Source organism: Chiloscyllium plagiosum, unplaced genomic scaffold (assembly GCF_037043375.1).
Source record: "Chiloscyllium plagiosum isolate Xiang-an unplaced genomic scaffold, Cpla_swu_hap1 HiC_scaffold_10, whole genome shotgun sequence".
NCBI classification, from domain to species: Eukaryota; Metazoa; Chordata; class Chondrichthyes; order Orectolobiformes; family Hemiscylliidae; genus Chiloscyllium; species Chiloscyllium plagiosum.
The window spans coordinates 118,937,676-118,962,349 of NW_028270148.1; the positions used below are offsets into that span (position 1 = coordinate 118,937,676).

Consider the following 24,674-nt stretch of genomic DNA (forward strand, 5'->3'; position numbering starts at 1 on the left):
CTGGTCGCCTCACTTTAGGAAAGATGTGGAAGCTTTGGAGAGGGTGCAGAGAAGATTTACCAGGATGTTGCCTGGAATGGAGAATAGGTCGTACGAGGATAGGTTGAGAGTTCTCGGCCTTTTCTCGTTGGAACGGCGAAGGATGAGGGGTGACTTGATAGAGGTTTATAAGATGATCAGAGGAATAGATAGAGTAGACAGTCAGAAACTTTTTCCCCGGGTACAACAGAGTGTTACAAGGGGACATAAATTTAAGGTGAAGGGTGGAAGGTATAGGGGAGATGTCAGGGGTGGGTTCTTTACCCAGAGAGTGGTGGGGGCATGGAATGCACTGCCCGTGGGAGTGGTAGAGTCGGAATCATTGGTGACCTTTAAGTGGCATTTGGATAGGTACATGGATGGGTACTTAATCTAGGTTAGAAGTTCGGCACAACATCGTGGGCCGAAGGGCCTGTTCTGTGCTGTATTGTTCTATGTTCTATGTTCTAATAGGACACTTCCTATTTTGAAATCTTTAGTTAAACAGTTATCACTTGTCGGCACTGAGTTTCTGTATTTTTCCTTAGAGCTTGGTCATTTGTAGAACTTCAACTCCAGTCAGTATCTTAAAGTACAGATGATTTCAGTTGGGGATAGTTTTGACCTGGGCAATGTAAGAACTTCCTTGCCAGCCATGTTTAAAACTTCCACTAATCTTTGCCTGCATCTATTGAAGTTGAAATGTACGGAATAAAAACAGAAATTGCTGGAAAAGCTTGGCAGATTTGGCAGTATCTGTGGAGAGAAATCAGAGTTACTGTTTCGGATCTAGTGATTCTTTCTCAAAACATGCTGCCAGACCTGCTGAGCTTTTTTAGTAATTTCTGATTTTTGTTTCAGATTTACAGCATCCACAGTTCTTTCAGTTGTTTTTTATTTTAAAAGGTATGAAATTTCTTTAGATTGCTTGACGATTTTTTACAGTTAATATTTACACTTGCACAGATGGTTTTGAAGTTTTTATGTTTACACTGAAGACGTTTTGTATCAGTAGTAATAATGTTGCTCCGAGGCTCTCAATCTATTAATATTGCACTCCTCTGCCGCTCTTGAAATAGAAGTCATAAGTGCTCTTTAAATTAATTACCAGTTACATTAAGATTGTCTCATCCCTCCCACTTGTCGGTAATAAATTGCTTTATAATTCTCGAACGTTTAGCACGGAATAATTGATTCACTTACTGTGAGACAAGGTACTTCCTGGGTTGATTATCTATTTTAAGACCACTATGATGCTGGTGATGCAGTGGATGGACATAAGTGCAGTGTTTGCTTACATTTCCACCATAAGCATTCTTAAATTGTTAGTTATTCCTCTTGTCTCCACTCTTGAAAATGCTGCCTTTTGTTGGGATTTAATTCCCTTAGGGGTGGACACTCTTCAGGAGTGTCTTGGACAGCATTTGGCATATGAGAACTTAAATAAGTGGGTACTGGTGAAGCACTGGAGCACTATTCTTCTGTTGAAGTCTTCCCACAATTGGTTAAGCAGGAGTAGGAACTGCCTTTAATGAGTGCTGTCTGTTGGATTTCTTCAGTGTCATCACAGCTTTCACTCTGCATCATTGCTCACACAAATGGGGCATTGTGCATCAGAACTGGAAACCTCTACTTAATACCCCTTTTCTGGCTTCCTGTCCTGACAAACATCACTCCCCCAGACATCCTAAAAACTGGTTGAAACTATTTGTGCTGTGCAATAACCTTACACTTATCCATATTATATTCCACCTATAATGTTACTGACCAGTCAGCCTGTTCAAATTCCTTTGAAACGTGTTTGCGTTCTCACGACGTCCACTTGCACCTAGTTTTATGTCATTTCCAAACTTGGAAATATTACATTTGGTGCCCATATCTTGATAAAAACTGTGAACAGCTAGGTTCTTGTGTTGTTCCTTGTAATATCCCCTTGGTCACAACCAGAGAGTCATCCATTTATTCCTATTCTCTGTTTTCTTTCCATATGACAATCCTCATTCCAAGTGGTATATTTTGATTTTCTTTATTAACCTGTGTGGAGCCTTATCAAAAAACATTTTGAAAATCCAAATGTACAATATCCACTGGTTTCCCCTATCTACTCTGGTTGTAACATCCTCAGAAAATTCTAACAAGGTTGTAAAGCAAAATTTGTCTTTCTGAATTTAGTATTGTGTATTGAGCTAGGATTAATTAATGATCTCCTAGTAAAGGATCCTCTCGGGATATCATAGCACGCTAGAATTTCAAATTCAGTTGAAGGTTGAGAAACTGGAGTCCCACACTAACATTGTGAAGTTACATAGAGGTATGAGGATAGGTTTGGCTCTAGTTGACTGGAAGGGAAGACTGAAAGGTAGAACAGTTGATGAGTGCTGGCAGATGTTGAAGGAGATAGTCAATTGATCCCAGCTAAAGAATATTCCAGAAAGAAAGAAAGATTGTAAGAAGGAGAAAAAAAGTCTTGGCTAAACAACAAAGTTAAAAATAATATTAAGACAAAAACTAAGGTGTATCATATTGCAAAGATTATCAAAAGCTTACAAAACAAGTAATAAAAGAAGCAAAGGTAAAGTATGATGGAAAATTACTGCAAAATATAAAAACGGACAGCAAAACTTCCTATATGTCTATTGTTCTGAAGTTGAAGGCTTGTACTATACCTTTGAGAGAGTGAATGCAGTCTCAGTGCCTACTGGAAAATTGAAAATGTGTAACGTTTGGCTGTGAAACAAATACCTGACCTTTGGTTGCTATGTTTTCACAGCAGTTCGAATTTAACCAATTGGTTTAAATTATGCCCCAGGATACTAAAACCCAATTGAATTTGAATTTTACTGTTTTGACAAGATTGAACCAATGAGACATCCGATGTTTGGGGTATAAAAGAAGCAGACATTTTGATAGTCTGCCAACTGCCATTGAGAGACTGCCCGAAAAACACTCTCTATCAAAGGTACTTCTTTCAAATGAAACATGTTTGCAGCAGAAGACCAAAGATGACCTCGGGGGATCTACAAACGGAGGAAGACAGGCGTCGGAGATGACAACCACTGTCCGGTTTTGAAAATTAAGTTGCTGTAATTTTATAGGGGCTTTTATTTGATCAGTACATTAGCGTGGAGTAGGAGGTAGATAACAAGGGTTAAAGAAAAAGGAGGCTTAGAGTTGTAAGTACAGAGGAACCTCAATTATCCGAAGGACATGAGTGGGGAGTATTTCGTTCAGTTAATTGGATGCCGGATAACGTAGTTAGCCACGCATCAGGATCTTGTGATCTTGATCTGATCATCCGAAATTTGGTTAATCGAATGCCAGACAATAGAGGTTCCTCTGTAGTTGCTATTTAATGTTCACTTTTAGAGTTAAAGAATAAAATTGATATATTTTCCTTAAATAGTGGAATTTGTGTAGTTGTCTGTCATTTGTACTTTAACAGATTACAAAGCATTATGAGCTTTTCTGTGTGTTTTGTTTAATTAGCAGAAGGGTTTACCACCATGACTTAACACTATATAGAGGAAGAGAACAGCTGAGGGGGCATAGCTTTAAATTAAGTGGTGGTAGGTATAGGACAGATATTAGGGGTAGATTCTTTACTCAGCGAGTCGTGAGTTCATGGAATGCCCTGCCAGTAGCAGTGGTGGACTCTCCCTCATTATGGGCATTTAAATGGGCATTGGATAGGCATATGGAGGATAGTGGGCTAGTGTAGGTTAGGTGGGCTTGGATCGGCGCAACATCGAGGCCAAAGGGCCTGTACTGCGCTGTATTTTTCTATGTTCTATGAAGTGAATGCTGGTTCCTTGGGGAATGAGAGTGGGGAGTTAATAGTGGGCATGCAAATGACACAGTCATTAAGGCAATATTTTGCTTTAATTTTCACGGTGAAGAACACTAGTACCATCCCAATTGTAACATATAATAGAGCCATTGAGTCATAGAGATGTACAGCATGGAAACAGACCCTTCGGTCCAACCCGTCCATGCTGACCAGATATCCCAACCCAATCTAGTCCCACCTGCCGGCACTCGGCCCATATCCCTCCAAACCCTTTCTATTCATATACCCATCCAAATGCCTCTTAAATGTTGCAATTGTACCAGCCTCCACCACTTCCTCTGGCAGCTCATTCCATACACGTACCACCCTCTGCGTGGAAAAAGTTGCCCGATAGGTCTCTTTTATATCTTTCCCCTCTCACCTAAACCTATGCCCCCTAGTTCTGGACTCTCTGACGCTCCAGGGAATAGACTTTGTCTATTTACCCTATCCAAGCCCCTCATAATTTTGTAAACCTCTATAAGGTCACCCCTCAGCCCTGACGCTCCAGGGAAAACAGCCCCAGCCTGTTCAGCCTCTCCTTATAGCTGACAAAATCCTTGTCAATCTTTTCTGAACCCTTTCAAGTTTCACAATATCTTTCTGATAGGAAGGAGACCAGAATTGCACGCAATATTCCACAGTGGCCTAACCAATGTCCTGTAGAGCCGCGACATGACCTCCCAACTCCTGTACTCAGTACTCTGACCAATAAACAAAAGCATACCAAACGCCGCCTTCACTATCTTATCTACCTGCGACTCCACTTTTAAGGATCTATGAACCTGCACTTCAAGGTCTCTTTGTTCAGCAACACTCCGTAGGACCTTACCATTAAGTGTATAAGTCCTGCTAAGATTTGCTTTCCCAAAATGCAGCACCTCGCATTTATCTGAATTAAACTCCATATGCTGCTTTTTAGCCCATTGGCCCATCTGGTCAAGATCCTGTTGCAATCTGAGGTATTCCTCTTCACTGTCCACTACATCTCCAATTTTGGTATCATCTGCAAATTTACTAACAGTACCTCTTATGCTGGCATCCAAATCATTTATGTAAATAACAAAAAGTAGAGGGCCCAGCACCGATCCTTGTGGCACTCCATTGGTCACAGGCCTCCAGTCTGAAAAACAATCCTCCACCACCACCCTCTGTCTTCTACCTTTGAGCCAATTCTGTATCCAAATGGCTAGTTCTCCCTGTATTCCATGAGATCTAACCTTGCTAATCAGTCTTCCTTGGGGAACCTTGTCGAAGTCTATACAGATCACATCTACTGCTCTGCCCTCATCAATCCTCTTTGCTCCTTCTTCAAAAAACTCAATCAAGTTTGTGAGACATGATTTCTCACACACAAAGCCATGTTGACTATCCCGAATCAGTCCTTTGCTTTCCAAATACATGTACGTCCTGTCCCTCAGGATTCCCTCCAACAACTTGCCTGCCACCAGTCTATAGTTCCCTGGCTTGTCCTTACCACTCTTCTTAAACAGTGGCACCATGTTTGCCAACCTCCGGTCTTCTGGCACTTCACCTGTGACTATCGATGATACAAATATCTCAGCAAGAGGCCCAGCGATCACTTCTGTAGCTTCCCACAGAGTTCTAGATTACACCTGATCAGGTCCTGGGGATTTATCTACCTTTATGCATTTCAAGACATCCCGCACATCCTCCTCTGTAATCTGGACATTTTGCAAGATGTCACCATCTATTTCCCTACAGTCTATATCTTCCATGTCCTTTTCCACAGTAAATACTGATGCAAAATACTCGTTTAGTATCTCCCCCATTTCCTGCGGCTCCACACAAAGGAGGCCTTGCTGATCGTTGAAAGACCCTATTCTCTCCCAAGTTATCCTTTTGTCCTTAATGTATTTGTAAAGGCCCTTTGGATTCTCCGTAAGTCTCTTTGCCAAAGGTATCTCATGTCCCCTTTTTGCCCTCCTGATTTCCCTCTTAAGTATACTCCTACTTCCTTTATACTCTTCTAAGGATTCACTCGATCTATCCTATCTATACCTGACATATGCTTCCATCTTTTTCTTAACCAAACCCTCAATTTCTTCAGTCATCCAGCATTCCCTATACCTACCAGCCTTTCCTTTCACCCTAACAGGAATATACTGTCTCTGGATTCTCGTTATCTCATTTCTGAAGGCTTCCCATTTTCTAGCCATTCCTTTACCTGTGAACATCTGTCTCCAGTCAGCTTCCGAACGTTCTTGCCTAATACCCTCAAAATTGGCGTTTCTCCAATTTAGAACTTCAACTTTTAGATCTGGTCTATTGTTTTTCATCACTATTTTAAATCTAATAGAATTATAGTCGCTGGCCCCAAAGTGTTCCCCCACTGACACTTCAATCACCTGCCCTGCCTTATTTCCCAAGAGTAGGTCAGGTTTTGCACCTTCTCTCGTTGGTACATGCACATACTGAATCAGAAAATTGTCTTGTACACACTTAACAAATTCCTCTCCATCTAAACCCTTAACACTATGGCAATCCAAGTCTATGTTTGGAAAGTTAAAATCTTCTACCATAACCACCCTATTATTCATACAGATAGCTGAGATGTCCTTACAATTTCCCTCTGATTATTCGGGGGTCTATAATACAATCCCAATAAGGTGATCATCCCTTTCTTATTTCTCAGTTCCATCCAAATAACTTCCTGGATGTATTTCCGGGAACGTCCTCCCTCAGCACAACTGAAATGACACTCCCCCTCCTCTGAGTTGCCTGAGTTCATCTGCCTTCCCTGTTAGACCCCTTGCACTGAATTAAATGCAGTTTAATTTATTAGTCCTACCTTGTCCCTGCCTGCCCTGACTGTTTGAGTCGCTTCTGTTCTCAACTGTACCAGTCTTAGAATAACCTCTTTCCTCACTATCTCCCTGGGTCCCAACTCCCAACCATACTGGTTTAAATCCTCCCGAGCAGCTGTGTCAAATTTCCCTGCCAGTATATTAGTCCCCTTCCAATTTAGTTGCAATCGGTCCATCTTGTACAGGTCACTTCCACCCCAAAAGCAATTCCAATGATCCAATAATGTGAATCCTTCTCCCATACACCAGCTCCTCAGCCATGCATTCATCTGCTCTATCCTCCTATTGCCCTCACTAGCTCGTAGCACTGGGAGTAATCCAGATGTTACTACTCTTGAGGATCTCCTTTCTAAATTCCTGCCTAACTCTCTGTAATCTCCCTTCAGAATCTCAACCTTTTCCCATCCTATGTCGTTGGTTCCAATGTGGACAATGACCTCCTACTGGCCCCTCTTCCCCCATGAGAACATTCTGCACCCTCTCTGAGACATCCTTGATTCTGGCACCAGGGAAGCAACACACCATTTTGATTTTTTGCTGCTGTCCACAGAAACGTCTGTCTGTACCTTGGACTAGAGAATCCCTTAATATGATTGATCTCTTGGAACCCGACGTACCCCTCTTGCATTAGAGCCAGTCTCAGTACGAGAAACTTGGCTATTTGTGCTATATTCCCCTGAGAATCCATCACCCTCTACATTTTCCAAAACAGCATACCTGTTTGAAATGGATATATCCACAAAAGACTCCTGCACTAGTTGCCTACCTCTCTTACCTTTCCTGGAGTTAACCCATCTATGTGGCTGTATCTGAGACTTTTCCCCCCTTCCTATAACTGCCATCCATCAGATACTGTTGCTGTTGCAAATTCCTCATTGCTTCTAACTGTCCCTCCATCCGATCCATTCGATCTGATAAGATTCGCAGCCAGCAGCATTTATGGCAAATATAATCCGCAGTAACTCTTGAACTCTCTTTAAACGCCCACATCTGACAAGAAGTACATATCACTCTACTAAAGGCTATTTTTGCTCCTTAACAATCTACAGACCCAGAAAGTAACACCGTCTTACTCCTCTACAAACACTGCCCCAGGTTAAATTAATAGTTATGGCTTATATTTTAAGTTTAATCAAGGGACATATTTCTAAAAACATATAATTAGGAAAGAACCCACTCTACTCACTACTGCAGACTTTTTGTAGGCCACACTTAAAACAACAATTAATTTATCTGATTCTGTGCTGTGAACTTCGCCCAAAAGTTCCTCTAAGATCAGTTGTGAATCTCACTGTTTGTTAATTTTCCCAGATGAACTCCGATGTCCAGTGATACATGAATTCAAACAGCAAAGGCAGTGTCAGTTTCTTTCTCTCTCTCGTGCATTGATTTCACCATCTGAAGGAGCAGCTGTTACAGCCAGAAATTTTTCCCGTCCTCCATCCTGGATTATGGAAAGGGAGGAACTTAGACCAATCATCACTACTAGGGAAGAAATACTGAGTAAATGATTGGGATTAAAATCAGAAAGGTCGCCAGGCCTATATACAATGGAATCTCAATTATCTGAAGGATGCAGGCAGGGAGTATTTGGTTGGATTAATCGAATTCCTGATAATTGAATGCCGGATAACGTAGTTTAGCCAAGCATGCGATCTTGCCAGATAATCTGATATTCGGATAATCGAATGCTAGATAATTGAGGTTCCTCTGTACTCGAGTCTTAAATGAAGTGGCAGCACAGCTAGCGGATCCATTGATTATAATTTTCCAAAATGCCCTAGATGTGAGATAAATGCTCACATAACAATATTCCTTATTAAAGAAGGAAGGAAAGTAGAAAGTAGGAAATTGCAGACAGTTAATTTAAATTATTAGAATTTATTATTAAAAAATAATACCAGGATGTTTGAAAGTCAAAATACAATCCATCACAGTCAGCATGGTTTTATGAAGGATAAATCATGATTGGCTACTTTGCTGGAGTTCTTTTGAAGGTATAACAAGCAATGTGGATATTTTGTAGTTGTAGTATATCTGGTAATATGAGATGGGGTTGGGTAATTTACAGGTCATTCTTAGAGAACGTGACAGTTGCGTTCCTTTGCAATCTCGCACCATAGAAAATCGTGCTGGAGAGGATTGCTAATAGACAGTGTTGTCATACCTGTTCAGTAGAATGTTTGCATTATCCGAACAGTGTCCAAACGATTTGTTATTGACATTCTATCCAATTTGCGTTAATGAAGCACTTTATACTGAACGACCTGCATTATTCTGTTGGCTTACCAGTAGAAAGTAGGGTGTATGGATAAATGGAGTTTTTGTGTTTAGCATGATGTAACTAGTGGGTTCCACAGGGATCAGTCCTCAGGTCCCAACTATTTACAAACTGTGCTAATAACTTAGATTAGATGCAGTTTAGATTCATTGTTACATGTACATAACTATACAATGAAAAGTGTTTTTTCACGTGTTATATGCAAAGTGTTACCATGCTCCAGCACCATCTTGAAACACTGAATATCGTGCAAAATATTGCTGCAATAGATTTCATCTTTCTCTTTTCTTCTTGTTCGTCCTTTATTGCTCCTCCATTTGCTGCTTGAAATCAGCTAGAATCTCTGAAATGAGCTCCTGGGTCTCTGTGATTTGCTCTGGGGTGTCCTTAATGGGGCCTGGGGTGTCTGTAACGGTCCCTGGTATCTCTGTAACAAGCTCTGGGGTCTCTATATCAGGCCTCCACCACCACCACAATTGCAATTGCTGCATCTGAGCTAGAGCCATGGGCCTGGGGGTGTACCTTCTGTTGCCCATTCACAGCTCCTCCAGCTGCTGCCGGTGGTCATTGGAGTCCTCAATTCATCCCTATTGCAGATGCTTATGCTCCTTTAGAAGCCCGGGCCTAGCTGCAGACCTGGAGCCTTGGTTCAGCCTGTGGATTCGAGATGGGGAGTAAGCCTGGGACCTGCTCCTCCCTTGTCAGGAGACCCCTGGCTGGGTTGGAGCTGTGTCTGGCTCGTTCTGACATTGCTGCTACTGCTGCTGGAGGCCTCCGCCTTCACTTGCCACTCTCCAGGCTTTAAAGAAAATAAAGAGAAAAGAGCAAAAGCAAAAAGAAGTAAATAAAACAAAAGAGAAAGAAAGCAGACAGGCATGGACAAGTCTCAGCTCAGCCCTGTTACTCTGCCACCGTCTTGGAGAGGGAGACTTAGCTGCAAGGGTAGAAGGTACTACAGTCATACTTACAGATGACACCAAAATAGGTGGAAAAGTAAGTTACAATGAAGAAATAAGAATTTTCCAAGTGGATGTGGATAAGTTAAGTGAATAGGCCAACATTTGGCAGTTTAACATGGATAAGTTTTTGAGGTTATCTGTTTTGGTCAGAAGAACAGAAAAGCAACTTACTATCTGAGTGGAGAAACTTCAGAGTGCTTCAGTGCAGAAGGATCCGTGTGTCTTTGTGCATGATTCACAGTAAACTAATATGCGGGTAGAGTGTTAATAAAGATGACAAATGGAATTTTGACATTTATCGCTAAAGGAGTAGCATATAAACCTAGGGAAGTGTTGCTACAACTGTACAAAACACTAATGGGAAATGGTGCTGCTGAGGCTGAAAAGACTGTGGTCAGACCACATCCAGAATATTGTGAGCAGTTTTGGGCCCTGTATCTAAGGAGGGATGTGCCGGCATTTGAGGGGGTCCAGAGGAAGTTTACAAGAATGATCCTAGGTATGGAGGGCTTTTCGTATGAGGACTGGTTGAGGACCCTGGGTCTGTACTTGATAAGAGTTTTGAAAGGTGAAGTGAGGAATCTAATTGAAACTTACAGAATACTGAGAGGCCTGGATAGAACATAGAACATAGATAGAACATAGAAAAGTACAGCACAGAACAGGCCCTTTGGCCCACGATGTTATGCCGAGGTTTAATCCTAATGTAAAATATGATAACTTAACCTATGCACCCCTCAACTCTCTGATATCCATTTGTATGTCTAGCAGTTGCTTCAATGTCCCCAATGACTCTGCTTCCATCACTACAGCTGGCAACGCATTCCATGCATTCACACCTCTCTGCGTAAAGAACCTATCTCTGACGTTTCCTTTATACTTTCCTCCTAATATCTTCAAACTATGACTCCTCGTACCAGTCAATCCTGCCCTGGGGAAAAGTTTCTGGCTATGACTCTATCTATTCCATTCATTATTTTGTACACCTTGATCGGGTCTTCTCTCTTCCTCCTCTCCAGAGAGAAAAGTCCGAGCTTATTCAACCTTTCCTCATAAGGCAAGCCCTTCAGTCCAGGCAGCATCCTGGTAAACCTTCTTTGCACCCTCTATATCTTTTCTATAGTAGAGCGACTAGAACTGGACATGATATTCCAAGTATGGTCTCACCAGGGACTTGTAGAGCTGCAGCAGAACCTCGCGGCTCTTAAACTCGATCCCCAAAACACCATATGCTTTTTTTTTGTAAATATATTTATTAGCAATTTTTTTTAACTTTACAAACACATAAAATTATTGAAAAAAAAATCAATCACAAATATCAGTATAATAAAAAGAAAAAAATACAAATTACAATACAACTACTATCTACTTAACTACTAACCTACTCTATAATACAAAGCAAACCCTAACACTGCAAAACAACACCAAAAAAAGAAAGAAGAGTAATAAAAAACACAAAATACAGAACAGCTTTACTTGACGCAAGGCTCCCAAACAAAGGAATGGGAACATTGTATATATACCCGTATTAACTCGGGAGACCCCCTCCAGGGTCCAGGGCTTGACAAATCTAATCATCCTGGTTAAACAAATGCCCTAGTTAAGATAACTGATAAATCTATACCCACATAACTGAAGTTGAGCTGCCATGTCTTATAAAAATTGTCAGTTATGTGGTGCACCATGCTTGTGAAAAAGTCCAAGGGAATGTGCTCCATAATTAATTTCTGCCATCCCAACAAGCCCAGTGGGTTCTCAGACACCCAATTCATCAGAATATTCTTCCGTGCACAGTGTGCAAAAAAATTTAATAGTTTCCACCCATGCCCGTCTAAAGAAAGTAAATTCAGTAGACCTAAGAGGACAAATATCGGGTCTACTTTGACTTCAGTCCTCAATACCCTCCCTATCTCTCCCGCCACAGCAATAAATATGGAGCCTGTGGCATGTCCAGAAGCAATGGGTAAGAATACCTACACTTATTTACATTTGGGGCACACTGAAGATGCCCCTTTTTTAAACTTCGCCAAACGGTCTGGTGCCAGATGAACCCTGTGCAGAACTTTTAACTGCGTAGCACATGTCCTGTTACAGATTGAGATCTTTCGACTATTCTCCCATGTTTCAGAAGAGATCTCCACTCCCAGCTCTTGCTCCCAGACCTCACATAACCAGTTAATATCCTGCCAGGCCCTGCCACCCAGCAGGCGATAGAAGGCACGAACCGAAAGGGTGCTTGTGGAGCATAGCAACAACTTCTCTGTATCGGGCTTATAGGGCTTAGTGAGAAGCGTAATCTTCTGGATGAAATCCCTAACCTGAAAAAAACAGAAAAGGTCTCTGCTGGGCAACCCGTATTTGCGGCTCAGTTGCTAAAAAGACGACATAACCTCCCCTTCAAACAAGTCTCCCAAACTAGAAGCTCCTCTCGTTGTCCATAGTTTGAACCCTGACTCCATCATCCCTGGTCGGAACCCTGGAATGCCAACTATAGGTGTAACTGGCGAAGTCTTGGATAAACAACCCTCGCTCTGATGCATCACCCTCCATGCCTTGACTGTACTAATGACAATGGGGTTCCGGCAGTGGTCCATAACTGTCCTCATCTTATCCATGATCAATAGGTTAATAAGAGGGCACTTTGCTTGGGAGGACTCAATATCCAGCCATATTGAGTTTGGATCGTTACCTACCCAATCGCTGACAAAGGACAGCGGGGAACTCAATTGATACTTTCTGATGTCTGGGAAATCAACGCCTCCCCCTCCTTGAGGCAGCTGCAATTTAGTAAGTTTGATGTGAGGCCGTCCACGATGCCAGACAAAGAAACCAAGCCACCCCATAAGTTTCCACAGCGTTGACCTGGGAAACATTATAGGGAGCATATGTATGGGATAAAGCAAACGAGGAAGAACATGCATCTAAATGAGAGATATTCGGCCCAGCCATGAAATTGGAAGAGCCACCCACCTCTGGAGATCTCGCCTAATATTGTCGAGTAAATGAGCAAAGCTAGTCTGAAATAACAGATCAAACTTGGGAGTAATAAAAATGCCAAGGTACTGGGACCACTTAAAAGGAACTTAGAGCCACCTTCAACTTCTGGCACATCCTTAAGGTTCCCCCAAAGGCATAGCCTCCGATTTTGTAAAGTTAATCTTATATCCTGAAATAGCCCCAAATGAATTGATATATTGTATCAAAAGGGGTACGGAGGTGATCGGGTTCGATGAAAACAGAAGGACATCATCAGTGTACAATGTAATCTTGTGTGCCCTCGATCCCACTTCCGGAGCGGTTATGTGGATGTTCTGACGAATAGCCTCTGCCACCAACAGTTATGTGGATGTTCTGACGAATAGGCTCTATCACCAACAACAATGGTAAGAGGGGGCAGCCTTGCAGACGACCCTGACCAATTGTAAAATTCCCAGACTTCACCCCGTTGGTGATGACCGCGGCCAGAGGGTGGCGATATAAAACCTCCACCCACCTAGCAAAGACTCCACCCAACCCAAACTGCTCTCAGACATAAAAAAGATACGGCCATTCCACCTGGTCAAATGCTTTCTTTGCATCTAAGGAAATCATCAACCCTTGCTGACAAACTTGGACCACATTCAGCAACCTTCTAATATTTTTAGAGGACCTAAGGCCCCTTATAAAGCCTGTCTGGTCCTCTTTAATAATATGGGACAACACCCTTTCCAATCTCAGCGCCAGGATCTTGGACAGAATCTTGAAATCTGAATTTAATAGAGAGATGGGCCTGTATGAGGCACAATCCTCAGGAACCTTTCCCTTCTTAAGAATTAAGGAAATATTAGCTTCTCTCAAAGATGGTGGTAGGCGTTCATGCATTTGGAGTGATTGTACATCTCCAACATCGTCCCTGACAGAATCCCTATAAACTCCTTATAAAACTCACCTGGAAGACCATCAGGGCCAGGCGCTTTCCCACTCTGAAGTTGCCTAGCTGCCTCCTGTATTTCCTGAACTGTCAAGGGGGCATTAAGGAGAAAGGCCTGTTCCAAGGTTACCCCTGGGAGGTCCAGGTTCTTAAAAAAGGTCTCCATTTTAGCAGTCCTGTCTTCGCAACCTTCAGACCGATACAATTCAGAGTAAAAGCTCCGAAAAGCCTCATTAATCTTTTTAGCATCGTTTGTAAGGACCCCTGCGCTGTCTCTGATTGCAGTAATGGATTGGGGAGCACATTTTTTTCTCGTCAGGTATGCTAAATACTTCCCTGGCCTATCCCCATATTCGAACAGCCTCTGTCTAGCAAAAGTAAGTTCTTTCTTTGCATTTTGTGTCAGTATTGAATTTAAGGTAGCCCGAAGGGCTGTGATCCGCTGTAGCTTAGTCACCGAAGGCCGCGCAAAATGTGCTGCCTCCGTGGCTTTCAACTGTATCTCAAGTAGACGCTACTGTTACTCTTTCTGTCATTTCCAGCTAGCCGAATAGGAAATAGCTAATCTCCTAGCAAAGGCCTTCGCAGTCTCCCATAGCATGGACGGACTACTAGCCGTGCCTGAGTTGATAGTCAAGAATTCCTGAAACTCCTTCAAAAAGTATTCCACAAATTTGGAATCCTTAAGGAGAAAAAGGTCCAAACACCAGTGCTGCAAACCTAGCCCTCCATTCTTGGCCTTAACCTCCAAATATACTGTTGCATGATCAGAGATAGCTATATTCCCAATTTTACAACCCATAATCGAATCCAGAAGGGCCGAGGGAGTCAGTAAGAGGTCAATCCTCGTGTGACATTTATGTGCATTTGAAAAAAAGGTGAAGTCCCTGCCGGTAGGGTGAAGACATCTCCAAATATCCACCAGCCCCAACTCCTCGCATAAGTCAGTCACCTGCTTGGCCTGTGAAGAAATAGTTTGCGGCCCTGTGGCATCCTGTCCACTGTCGGATCCAAAAGACAATTAAAATCCCCTCCTATAATAATGTGCCGTGTTCCAAAAGCATTCAGCTTAGAGAAAGCACTAATCAAAAGTTTGAGGGGATGCGCCGGAGGACAGTAGACGTTTAAAATGCTATACTCCTCCCCATGTATCAGGGCTTTAAGTATCACAAACTGTCCCTGCTCATCTTTCACCTGCTCTAATAATGTGAACGGAAGATTTTTCTGGATAAGTACCGCCACTTCCCTACTTTTAGTAGTAAAGGGCGAAAAGAATACCCGGTCATAGCCCCCTGTTGTAATTTCAGGTGTTCCCCATTATCAAGATGGTTTTCCTGCAACAAAGCGATATCAACCCTTTCCCTCTTAAGGCTAGAAAGCACTTTTCTCCTTTTAACAGGCGAATGACTTCCCTTAATGTTCCAGGTGTACTATTTAATAAGACATTTCGCCATATCCCCTTTCAGACACCCTTGAACCCCTCGGAGGGAGAACCCTGCTTACAAAACGCCAAGCATAAGTAAATAAAGACTCATAGAATCAAAAAACTGTATATACAAAAACTACTCTATCATAACTATTAATAACTATTATTGCCAAACACTACAAAGAAAACCAACTATATAACCTTGAATGGAAGACTCTTCCCCCTGCCCATTGGGGGCACTCACCCTACCCATCCCCTCCTTCACAGCTCCTTCAAATCTGGACTGTGCCCCAGCCTTAGGCCAGGAAAAAAAACAAGGAGATGATCCTTAAATCAAAAGACAAAGTCAGGATGAGCCCTCCACCCATCCCTGGCTTCATGACACTCCTACTTGTGACTAAAACAAATTATTCCAAAGTCTTTCCCCCCCTTTCCAAAAAGGAAATTATTAGGGAGAAAGGAAGGGAAAACATGAGGAAAAATTGAAAAGAGAACAAACGTTAACCATTCTTCACGCCAATCCGTCTATTTTAAAGTGTCCATAAATATTTTAGCCTTCTTCGCTGAGTCAAATGTATAAACTGAGTTCTCATGGCTGAAACAAAGTACTGCGGGGTATCTCATGGAGTACTGGATGCCCAGGTTCCTCAGCCTCTTTTTAACTTCATCGAAGGACTTCCTCTTTTGGATTACAGCTGCTGAAAAATCCTGGAAAAACATGATTTTTGACCCCTTGTACAGCAGTGCCTGCGGACCTTTTCCCAGGGATCTGGAAGCTTCTATGACCTTTTGCTTGTCCTTGTATGAGTGGAAGTGCACTAGGACTGGGTGGGGATGCTGCACCGGCCCTGACCTGTGCACTGTAATCTGATATGCCCTCGACTTTCAAGGTCGTCGATATGGTTTCGCAATGCCCGCACCTCTCGCTCCAGCACCTGGATCCGACTGGATGAGGTCTCCGTTGCAGCTTCCGAGGCCTTAGTTCGACCCTCTACCTCCTCCAGCCTCTCCCCGAGGCCCTGGATCTCCTGCTCATGCTTCTGCAACATGGATGCACGGATTTCCTCAATCGCAGCCGCAACTTTCAAGGTAAGTCTCTCCATCGCCGCAGCCAATTCCTGTGAGTCTGTCAGGTCCATGGTGGGTTCAGGAGAGGCTGCTGCTGCTGCAGTCTCTGGTGTGGTAGGTGCTGCAGGGGAGTGTCCTCCCTGCTGCTGTTTACTTGTTCCTTTTCCCTTTGGCATCCTTCCCACTCCCAAATATTAACAAATATGTGTTCTGTAAGGTTTTAAATTAATATTTCCACCACATAAGTTGGCCAGGGATGGCAAAAAAACACTGGTATGCCTTGGCTGTTAGGCAGAGCTGTCCACAGCAGTCCTACAGAATCGCCGCCATCTTGCTGAGTTCCATCATATGCTTTTTTAACAACCCTATCCACTTGGGTGGCAACTTTGAGGGATCTATGTACTGCACACCCAGATCCCTCTGTTCCTCCACACTGCCAAGAATCCTGTCTTTAATCCTATATTCAGCATTTGAGTTGGACCTTCCAAAATGCATCACTTTACATTTATCCGGGTTGAACTCTATCTGCCATTTCTAAGCCCAGCTCTGCATCCTGTCTATGTCGCTAAGTAGCCTGCAGTAGCCCTCTATACTATCGATGACACCTCCAACCTTTGTGTCATCTGCAAATTTACTAACCCACCCCTCAACTCCTCATCCAAGTAATTTATAATAACTACAAAGAACAGAGGCCCAAGAACAGAGCCCTTCGGGTCCCCACTCAACACTGACCTCCAGCCAGAATGCTTCCATCTACAACCACTCTCTGCCTTCTGTCAGCCAACCAATTTTGAATCCAGATAGCCAAATCTCCCTGTATCCCATACTTCCTGACTTTATGAATGAGCCTACCATGGGGAACCTTATCAAATGCCTTGCTGAAGTGCATATACACTGCTCGACCATCATCGACCTGTCTTGACACCACCTCAAAAAACTCAATAAGATTTTTGAGGCATGACCTGCCCCTCTCAAAGCCATGCTGACTGCCTTTAATCACACTATGCTTTGCCAAATAGTCATACATCCTATCCCTTAGAATTCTTTCCAAAACTTTGCTGACCACAGACCATAGAGTGGATGTGAAGATGATGTTTCTACTACGAGGCGAGATGAGGACCAAAGGCACAGCCTCACAGTCACAAGACAATGGTTGAGAATTAAGATGAGGAAGAATTTTTCAGTCAGGGGATAGCGAATTTGTGGATCTCCTTGCCACAGAAAGATGTGGTGGCCAAGTCATTGAGTGTATTGATTAGAAAGAGGATCAAAGGTTACAAGGAGAAGGCAGGAGAATGGTGCTGAGAAGCATATTAGCAATGGTCAAATGGCAGACCAGACACAAAAGGGTTGAATAGCCTAACTCTGTCCTTTTTCTTACAGTCTTATGAGACTACACCTGAAATATTGCATACAGTTTTGGTCCCCATATTCAAAGAGGGATGTAGTTGTATGGGAGGCAGCTCGGAGGAGGTTCACTAGATTGATTCCAGAGATGCGTTGTTTGTTTTATGAAGAATAATTGAGCAGTTTAGGCAGGTTGTCTGGGGTTAAGAAGAATGTCCGGGGATCTAACTGAGGTCTTTAAGATGCTAAAGGGGATTGACAAATTAGATGTAGAAATGATTTGGAGATGCCGGCGTTGGACTGTGGTGTACAAAGTTAAAAATCACACAACAGGTTATAGTCCAACAGGTTTAATTGGAAGCATTAGCTTTCAGAGTGCTGGTTCTTCATCAGGTGTTTGTGGAGATGTAGAAACAATATTTCCTCTTTTAGGGCAATCTAGGATCAGAGGTTGTAGTTTTAAGATAAGCGGTAGCTGATTTAAAACAAATGAGGAGAAATTACTTCTCTTAGTGTTGTGAATCTGTGGAATTCACTATCCAGAGTGCATTGGATGCTGTGGCATTGAGTAAATTTCAGGTGGAGATAGGCAGATTTTTATTTAGTAATGTGTTGAAGGGTTATGGTGAATGGACAGGAAAATGGAGTGGAGGCCAACAAGAGATCAGCCATGATTGCATAAAATGGCGGATCAGGTTTCAGTGGCTGAATTGCCCATTTTGACTCCATGTTTTCATAAATCAGTATTGACTTTGTTCAATTGTTAGAGCCCTCGCTGATCTTTCATTATTTTCATTTTATTCTTTTATCAAGTTTTGGTTTGGATCTGGGAACTGTTCAGCAAATGGCGACTTTAGAGTTGTGAGTAACAGCTTGTGTGAAAAGGAAATCAGGCCAAAAAGATTTTGTTTATTTGTGAGGTCAAGCTTGGAAGTTAATTACTGGTTGGTTCCTGATTGAGGTTCTGCAAATGCTTCATCACCAGGGGAGAGCATTATGTTTTAAGAGATAATAGAAGTTGGCTACTAACAAAGTCAATACCTGGGAATTGGTTCCAACCAGTCTAAAAAAGACATTATGCGCAAATGGGTGGCAGCTGTTGAATGGTAACTGGTATCTCCATGGAGGGAATGGTTAGTCTGTCAGGGAGTGATCAGAGTTTGAATCCGGTTTTGGACTTTTTTCTGTAAAAAGGGATCCGGATATAGATGCTACAGCATTAAGGTTTGAACACTTCCTGCCTAACCTCCCAAGAGCAGCTTTTGGAATCTCAGAATAGAAAATTGAATCCACAGATTCAATCAACAAGCACATCGACCCGGACCCAATATACCGGCCACTGCAACGGACAGCTGGAACTGACAACTGGAAGCGGCAGATACAAACCACTATAAATGCCAGAGGAAACATCACAGAAGCGCTTCACAGGAGGCTCCCAAGCACTGAGGATGTCACCTAGACCTAAACATCTGCAACACAAATTCCCAGCTCGGCGAACAGAACCACAACAACAATGAGCACCCGAGCTACAAATCTTCTCCCAAACTTTGAATAGAAAACTAAGTAATAAGTGTAACTGCCTTTATTTTAATGAAGTGTAAAGGTTATCCTGATTAATATTTTTAGAAAAATCATTCAAGAAACTGCCATCTATGCCTGTGGAACAACACGTTGTGAAAACCACTTAAGTTATCTGTTCAGTTTTTTATTTTCTTGTATTTATCCCTTAATTGTGTGTTTGTGCATCTGTCTTTTTTGTGAATGGGGCATAAATCAAAGGTTTTTTGGTTTATAGCTAAACTCATTAGATGACTTTGTTTAACTTTTGCTGTGCTAAATTTACTATACTGTTAAGAAACTGCTAAGTCTTTTGTTTAAGTCACAAGCTGATGTCTGGGATTGATTATTCATAGAGTTTGGGATTGGTTATTCAAAAGTCTGGTTCGAAACATTGTAGTCAATTTTGAGGATCTTCGAAGATTTAAATTTTACTGTGTTGCGAATATGGGTGATAGAAAGACTGATGTGATTTGCCTGTCTGGTTGTGTCATAACACAATCGGAATAATTTCACATTCTTCATTGTAGATTCTTATATTTTCCCTATTACTGATGACATACTGGACCTGGTGTTGGGGAATGAGCCCGGCCAGGAAGTTGAAGTTTCAGTAGGGGACTACTTTGCGAATAGTGATCACAATTCCCTAAGTATTAGAATACTCATGGATAAAGACAAGAGTGGTCCAAAAGGAAAACTGCTAAACTGGGGGAAGGCCAACTATACCAAAATTTGGCAGGAGCTGGGGAATGTATTTTGGGAGTAGCTGTTTGAAGGTAAATTCACATTTTCTATGTGGGAGAAGATACTGAAGGATAAGATTCATTCCCATGTGGAAGAAAATGGGCTTATCAGTCATAGGCAGCATGGTTTTGTGCAGGAAAATTCATGTCTTACTAATTTAATAGAATTCTTTGAGGAAGTGACAAAGTGATTGATGAGGGAAGGACTATAGATGTAATATATATGGACTTAAGTAAGGCATTTGATGAGGTTCCCCATGGTAGACTGAAGTCACATGGGGTCCAACGTGTACAAGCTAGATGGATAGAGAGCTGGCTGGGCAACAGGAGACAGAGAGTAGTAGTGGAAGGGAGTTTCTCAGAATGGAGAACTGTATCCAGTGGTGTTCCACAGGGATCTGTGTTATAACCACTGTTATTTGTAATATAAAAAAAATTTGGATGAAGGTATGGGTGGTCTGTTAGCAAGTGTGCAGATGACAGAGATTAGAGTAGTCAGATAGTGAAAGGGGACGACTGTCAAAGAATACAGCAGAATATAGATAGATTGGAGAGTTGGGCAGGGAAATGATAGATGGAATTCAATCCGGGCAAATGTAAGGTGATGCATTTTTGAAGATCCAATTCAAGAGTGTACTAATCAGTAAATGGAAAAGTCCTGGGGAAAATCGACGTACAAAGAGATCTGGGTGTTCAGGTCCATTTTTTCCTGAAAGTGGCAATGCAGGTCAGTAGGATGGTCAAGAAGGCAGACAGCTTGCTTTTCCTCATGGGGTGGGGTATTGAATTTAAGACCTGGCAGGTCATGTTACATTTGTATAAGACTCTGGTTTGACCAAATTTGGAATACTGTGTACAGGTCCCGTCGCCACATTACCAAAATGATGTGGATGCTTTGGAGACAGTGCAGAGGGGGTTCACCAGGATGTTGCCTGGTATGGAGGGCGCTAGCTATGAAGAGAGGTTGAGTAGATTAGGCTTATTTTCACTAGAAAACAGGAAGTTGAGGGGGGAACTTGACTGTGGTCTACAAAATCATCAGAGGTATAGACAGGGTGGAGAGCAAAGAAGGTTTTTCCAGAGTGGGGACTCAATTCTTAGGGATCACAAGTTCAAGGTGAATGGGGAAAAGTTTTAGGGGAGTTAGGCATGGAAAGTTCTTCATGCAGAGAGTGGTGGGTGCCTAGAACACATTGCCAGCGGAGGTGGTAGATGCAGGAACGATAGCGTCATTTAAAAAGTGTGGTCTGCCAGAGGAAGTGATGGCGACTAGTACAGTTGCAACATTTAAAAGGCATCTGAAGTGAGTATAGGAATAGGAAATGTTTGGAGGGAGATGGGCCAGGTGCTGGCAGGTGGGACTAGATTGGGGTGGGATATCTAGTTGGCATGCATGATTTGGACCGAAGGGTCTGTTTCCATGCTGTACATCTCTATGACTCTATGACTCAGTATCTAGACAGACACATGAATGAACAGGGAGCAAAGGGATACAGACCCTTAGAAAATAGGCGATAGGTTTAGATAGGGGATCTGGATCAATGCAGACTTGGAGGGCCAAAGGGCCTGTTCCTGTTCTGTAATTTTATTTGTTCAAACTAACAGGTTTATATGTTCCCCTTTTTTTGTCTTCCCATTTTTAGATGAAGCTAAATTTACAACCCTCCAATCTGTAAATGCCATTCCAGAATCCATGGAATTTTAAAAGAGAGTTACTCATGTTTCCTTTTAAAAACTTTTCTTTCCTCCAATAGACCAAAGAACGTGGCACTACCAGGGTACATGCTCTCAACAACGTCACCCGAGTGCTGCATGTGCTACAGCAGAATAATGTAAGTTGTTTTAAATATCTAATCTTTGCTTCCTTAAAATTTAATTGGGATGTATCAAATTTTGGATATATTTCAGCATGGACAAATTTTTACGATCAACTAATTGATTAGCAAGGTTATATCTCATGGAATACAGGGAAAACTAGCCATTTGAATACAGGACTGGCTCAAAGGTAGAAGACAGAGGGTGGTGATGGAGGGTTGTTTTTCAGACTGGAGGTCTGTGACCAGTGGAATGCCACAAGGATCGGTGCTGGGTCCTCTACTTTTTGTCATTTACATAAAAGATTTGGATGTGAACATAAGAGGTACAATTAGTAAGTTTGCAGATGACACCAAAATTGTGGTGCAGTGGACAGCGAAGAGGGTTACCTCAGATTACAACAGGATCTTGACCAGATGGGCCAATGGGCTGAAAAGTAGCAGATGGAGTTTAATTCAGATAAATGCGAGGTGCTGCATTTTGGGAAAGCAAATCTTAGCAGGACTTATACACTTAATGGTAAGGTCCTAGGGAGTGTTGCTGAACAAAGAGACCTTGGAATGCAGGTTCATAGCTCCTTGAAAGTGGAGTCACAGGTAGATAGGATAGTGAAGGCGGCGTTTGGTATGCTTTCCTTTATTGGTCAGAGTATTGAGTACAGGAGTAGGGAGGTCATGTTGCGGCTGTACAGGACATTGGTTAGGCCACTGTTGGAATATTGCAATTCTGGTCTCCTTCCTATCGGAAATAAGTTGTGAAACTTGAAAGGGTTCAGATAAGATTGATTAGGATGTTGCCAGGGTTGGAGGATTTGAGCTACAGGTAGAGGTTGAACAGGCTGGGGCTGTTTTCGCGGGAGCATCGGAGGCTGAGGGGTGACCTTATAGAGGTTTATAAAATTGAGGGGCATGGATAGGGTAAATAGGCAAAGTCTTTTCCCTGGGGTCGGGGAGTCCAGAACTAGAGGGCATAGGTTTAGTGTGAGAGGGGAAAGATATAAAAGAGACGTAAGGGGCAACCTTTTCACTTAGAGGGTGGTACGTGTATGGAATGAGCTGTCAGAGGAAGTAGTAGAGGCTGGTACAATTACAATATTTAAGAGGCATTTTGATGGGTATATGAATAGGAAGGGTTTGGAGGGATATAAGCCGGGTGCTGGTAGGTGGGACTAGATTGGGTTGGGATATCTGGTTGGCATGGATGATTTGGACCGAAGAGTCTGTTTCCATGCTGTACATCTCTGACTCTATAACCTTGAGAACTAGCTTTTTGCATGGCCTAACGTTATAATGTTTAACTTGTGGCTTCTGCTCTTAAAGCCTGGCAACTGAGTCCGATTTCTGTTTATCTCTTATGTTGCTTGACTGTTATAGTCTCAGGAGGTATTGTGGTTAATTTGATAGATAAACTGCAAACCGAAAGATCCAAAATTCATTTGAGTCAGCAATGTGTGGTCTGTGCAATCACTGTGAAGTTCGTTTTAAGATTTTAGAGACTACAGATGCTCCATGGCACAGGTAGCCCAAACTCGCAAATGTTTTAGCTACCTTTGGTCCGTTGGGGCTGGGTAGATTACATGGTTAAAAACCTAAGATTTAGTAGATGCAGAGGCAAATTTAATATGAAGGTAGTCAGCTGGTTGTGAAGAAGGGTCACTGGATAAAATACATTAACTCTGCTTTCCCTCCATAGATAATGTCAGATCTGCTGTGTTTTTCCAGCAAAGAACAAAAACAATACAGCCCATGAACAGGCCTTTCCGCCCTTCAAGCCTGTGCCGCTGCATTTTGCCCTTCCATACTAAAACTGTCTTCACTTACAGGGTCCATATCCCTCTGTTCCCTTCCTCTTTGTGTGCTCGTCTAGATGGTTCTTGAACACTGTTATTGTGACTGCTTCCACCACTATCTCTGGAAATGTGTTCCAGGCATTCACCACCCTTTGTGTGAAAACCTGCCTCGCACATCTCTTTTAAATTTCTCCCCTTGCACCTTGAACCTGTGTCCCTGAGAAATTGACTCCTCCACCCTGGGGACAAAACCACATACTTTCCACTCTCTTCATGCCATTTACAGTCTTATAAATTTCCATTAGGTCACCCCTCAATTTCCTGTGTTCCAATGAAAACAAACCCAGTCTATCCATCTTTTGTTCATAGCTAAAATCCCCTGTACCTGGCAACATCCTGATAAACCTTTTCTGTACCCTTTCCAAAGCATCTACATCCGTCTGGTAATGTGGTGACCAGAGCTGTATGCAATATTCCATGTGTGGCCTAACTAAAGTTCTATAAAGCTGCAGCATAACTTGTCTATCCTTATATTCAATGCCCCTTCCAATGGAGGCAAGCATTCCACAGGCCTTTTTTTTACTACCTTATCTACCTGTGCTGCCATCTTCAGTGATCTGTGGACCTGCACACCCAGATCCCTATGCATATCAATACTCCTAACTGTTCTGCCATTCAACGTATAAATTCACCTGTACTTGATCTTCCAAAGTGCATCACCTCACGTTTGTCCAGATTAAACGCCATTTTTCTGCCCATGCCTCCTACTGATCTACAATCTGCTGTAACCTCTGACAATAGTCCTCACTATCCACAACTTCACCCATCTTTGTATCATCTGCTAACTTACTAATTAGACTAGCTACGTTTTCATCCAAATGGTATATGAAGATCATGAAAAGCAGAGGTCCCAGCACTGATCCTTATGGAACACCATTAGTCACTGTCCTCCATTCAGAAAAGCATCCTTCCACTGCTAACCTCTGCCTCCTGTCACTAAGCCAGTTCTGTATCCATCTTGTCAGCTCACACCAATACCATGTAACTTCACGTTTTGTACCAGTCTGCCAAGAGGGACCTTGTCAAAGGCGTTACTGAAGTCCATGT

At 42.5% G+C, this 24,674-nt stretch overlaps 1 protein-coding gene across 1 annotated transcript in view; it reads left to right on the top strand.

Annotated features, from left to right (window-relative positions):
• utrn (utrophin) overlaps positions 1-24,674 on the top strand; it is a 686,012-nt gene that overhangs the window by 75,909 nt on the left and 585,429 nt on the right. Inside the window, exon 4 of the mRNA XM_087991761.1 lies at positions 21,718-21,795. Coding sequence (XP_087847887.1) covers positions 21,718-21,795 — 78 coding nt within the window. The remainder of the gene's footprint in view (positions 1-21,717; positions 21,796-24,674) is intronic.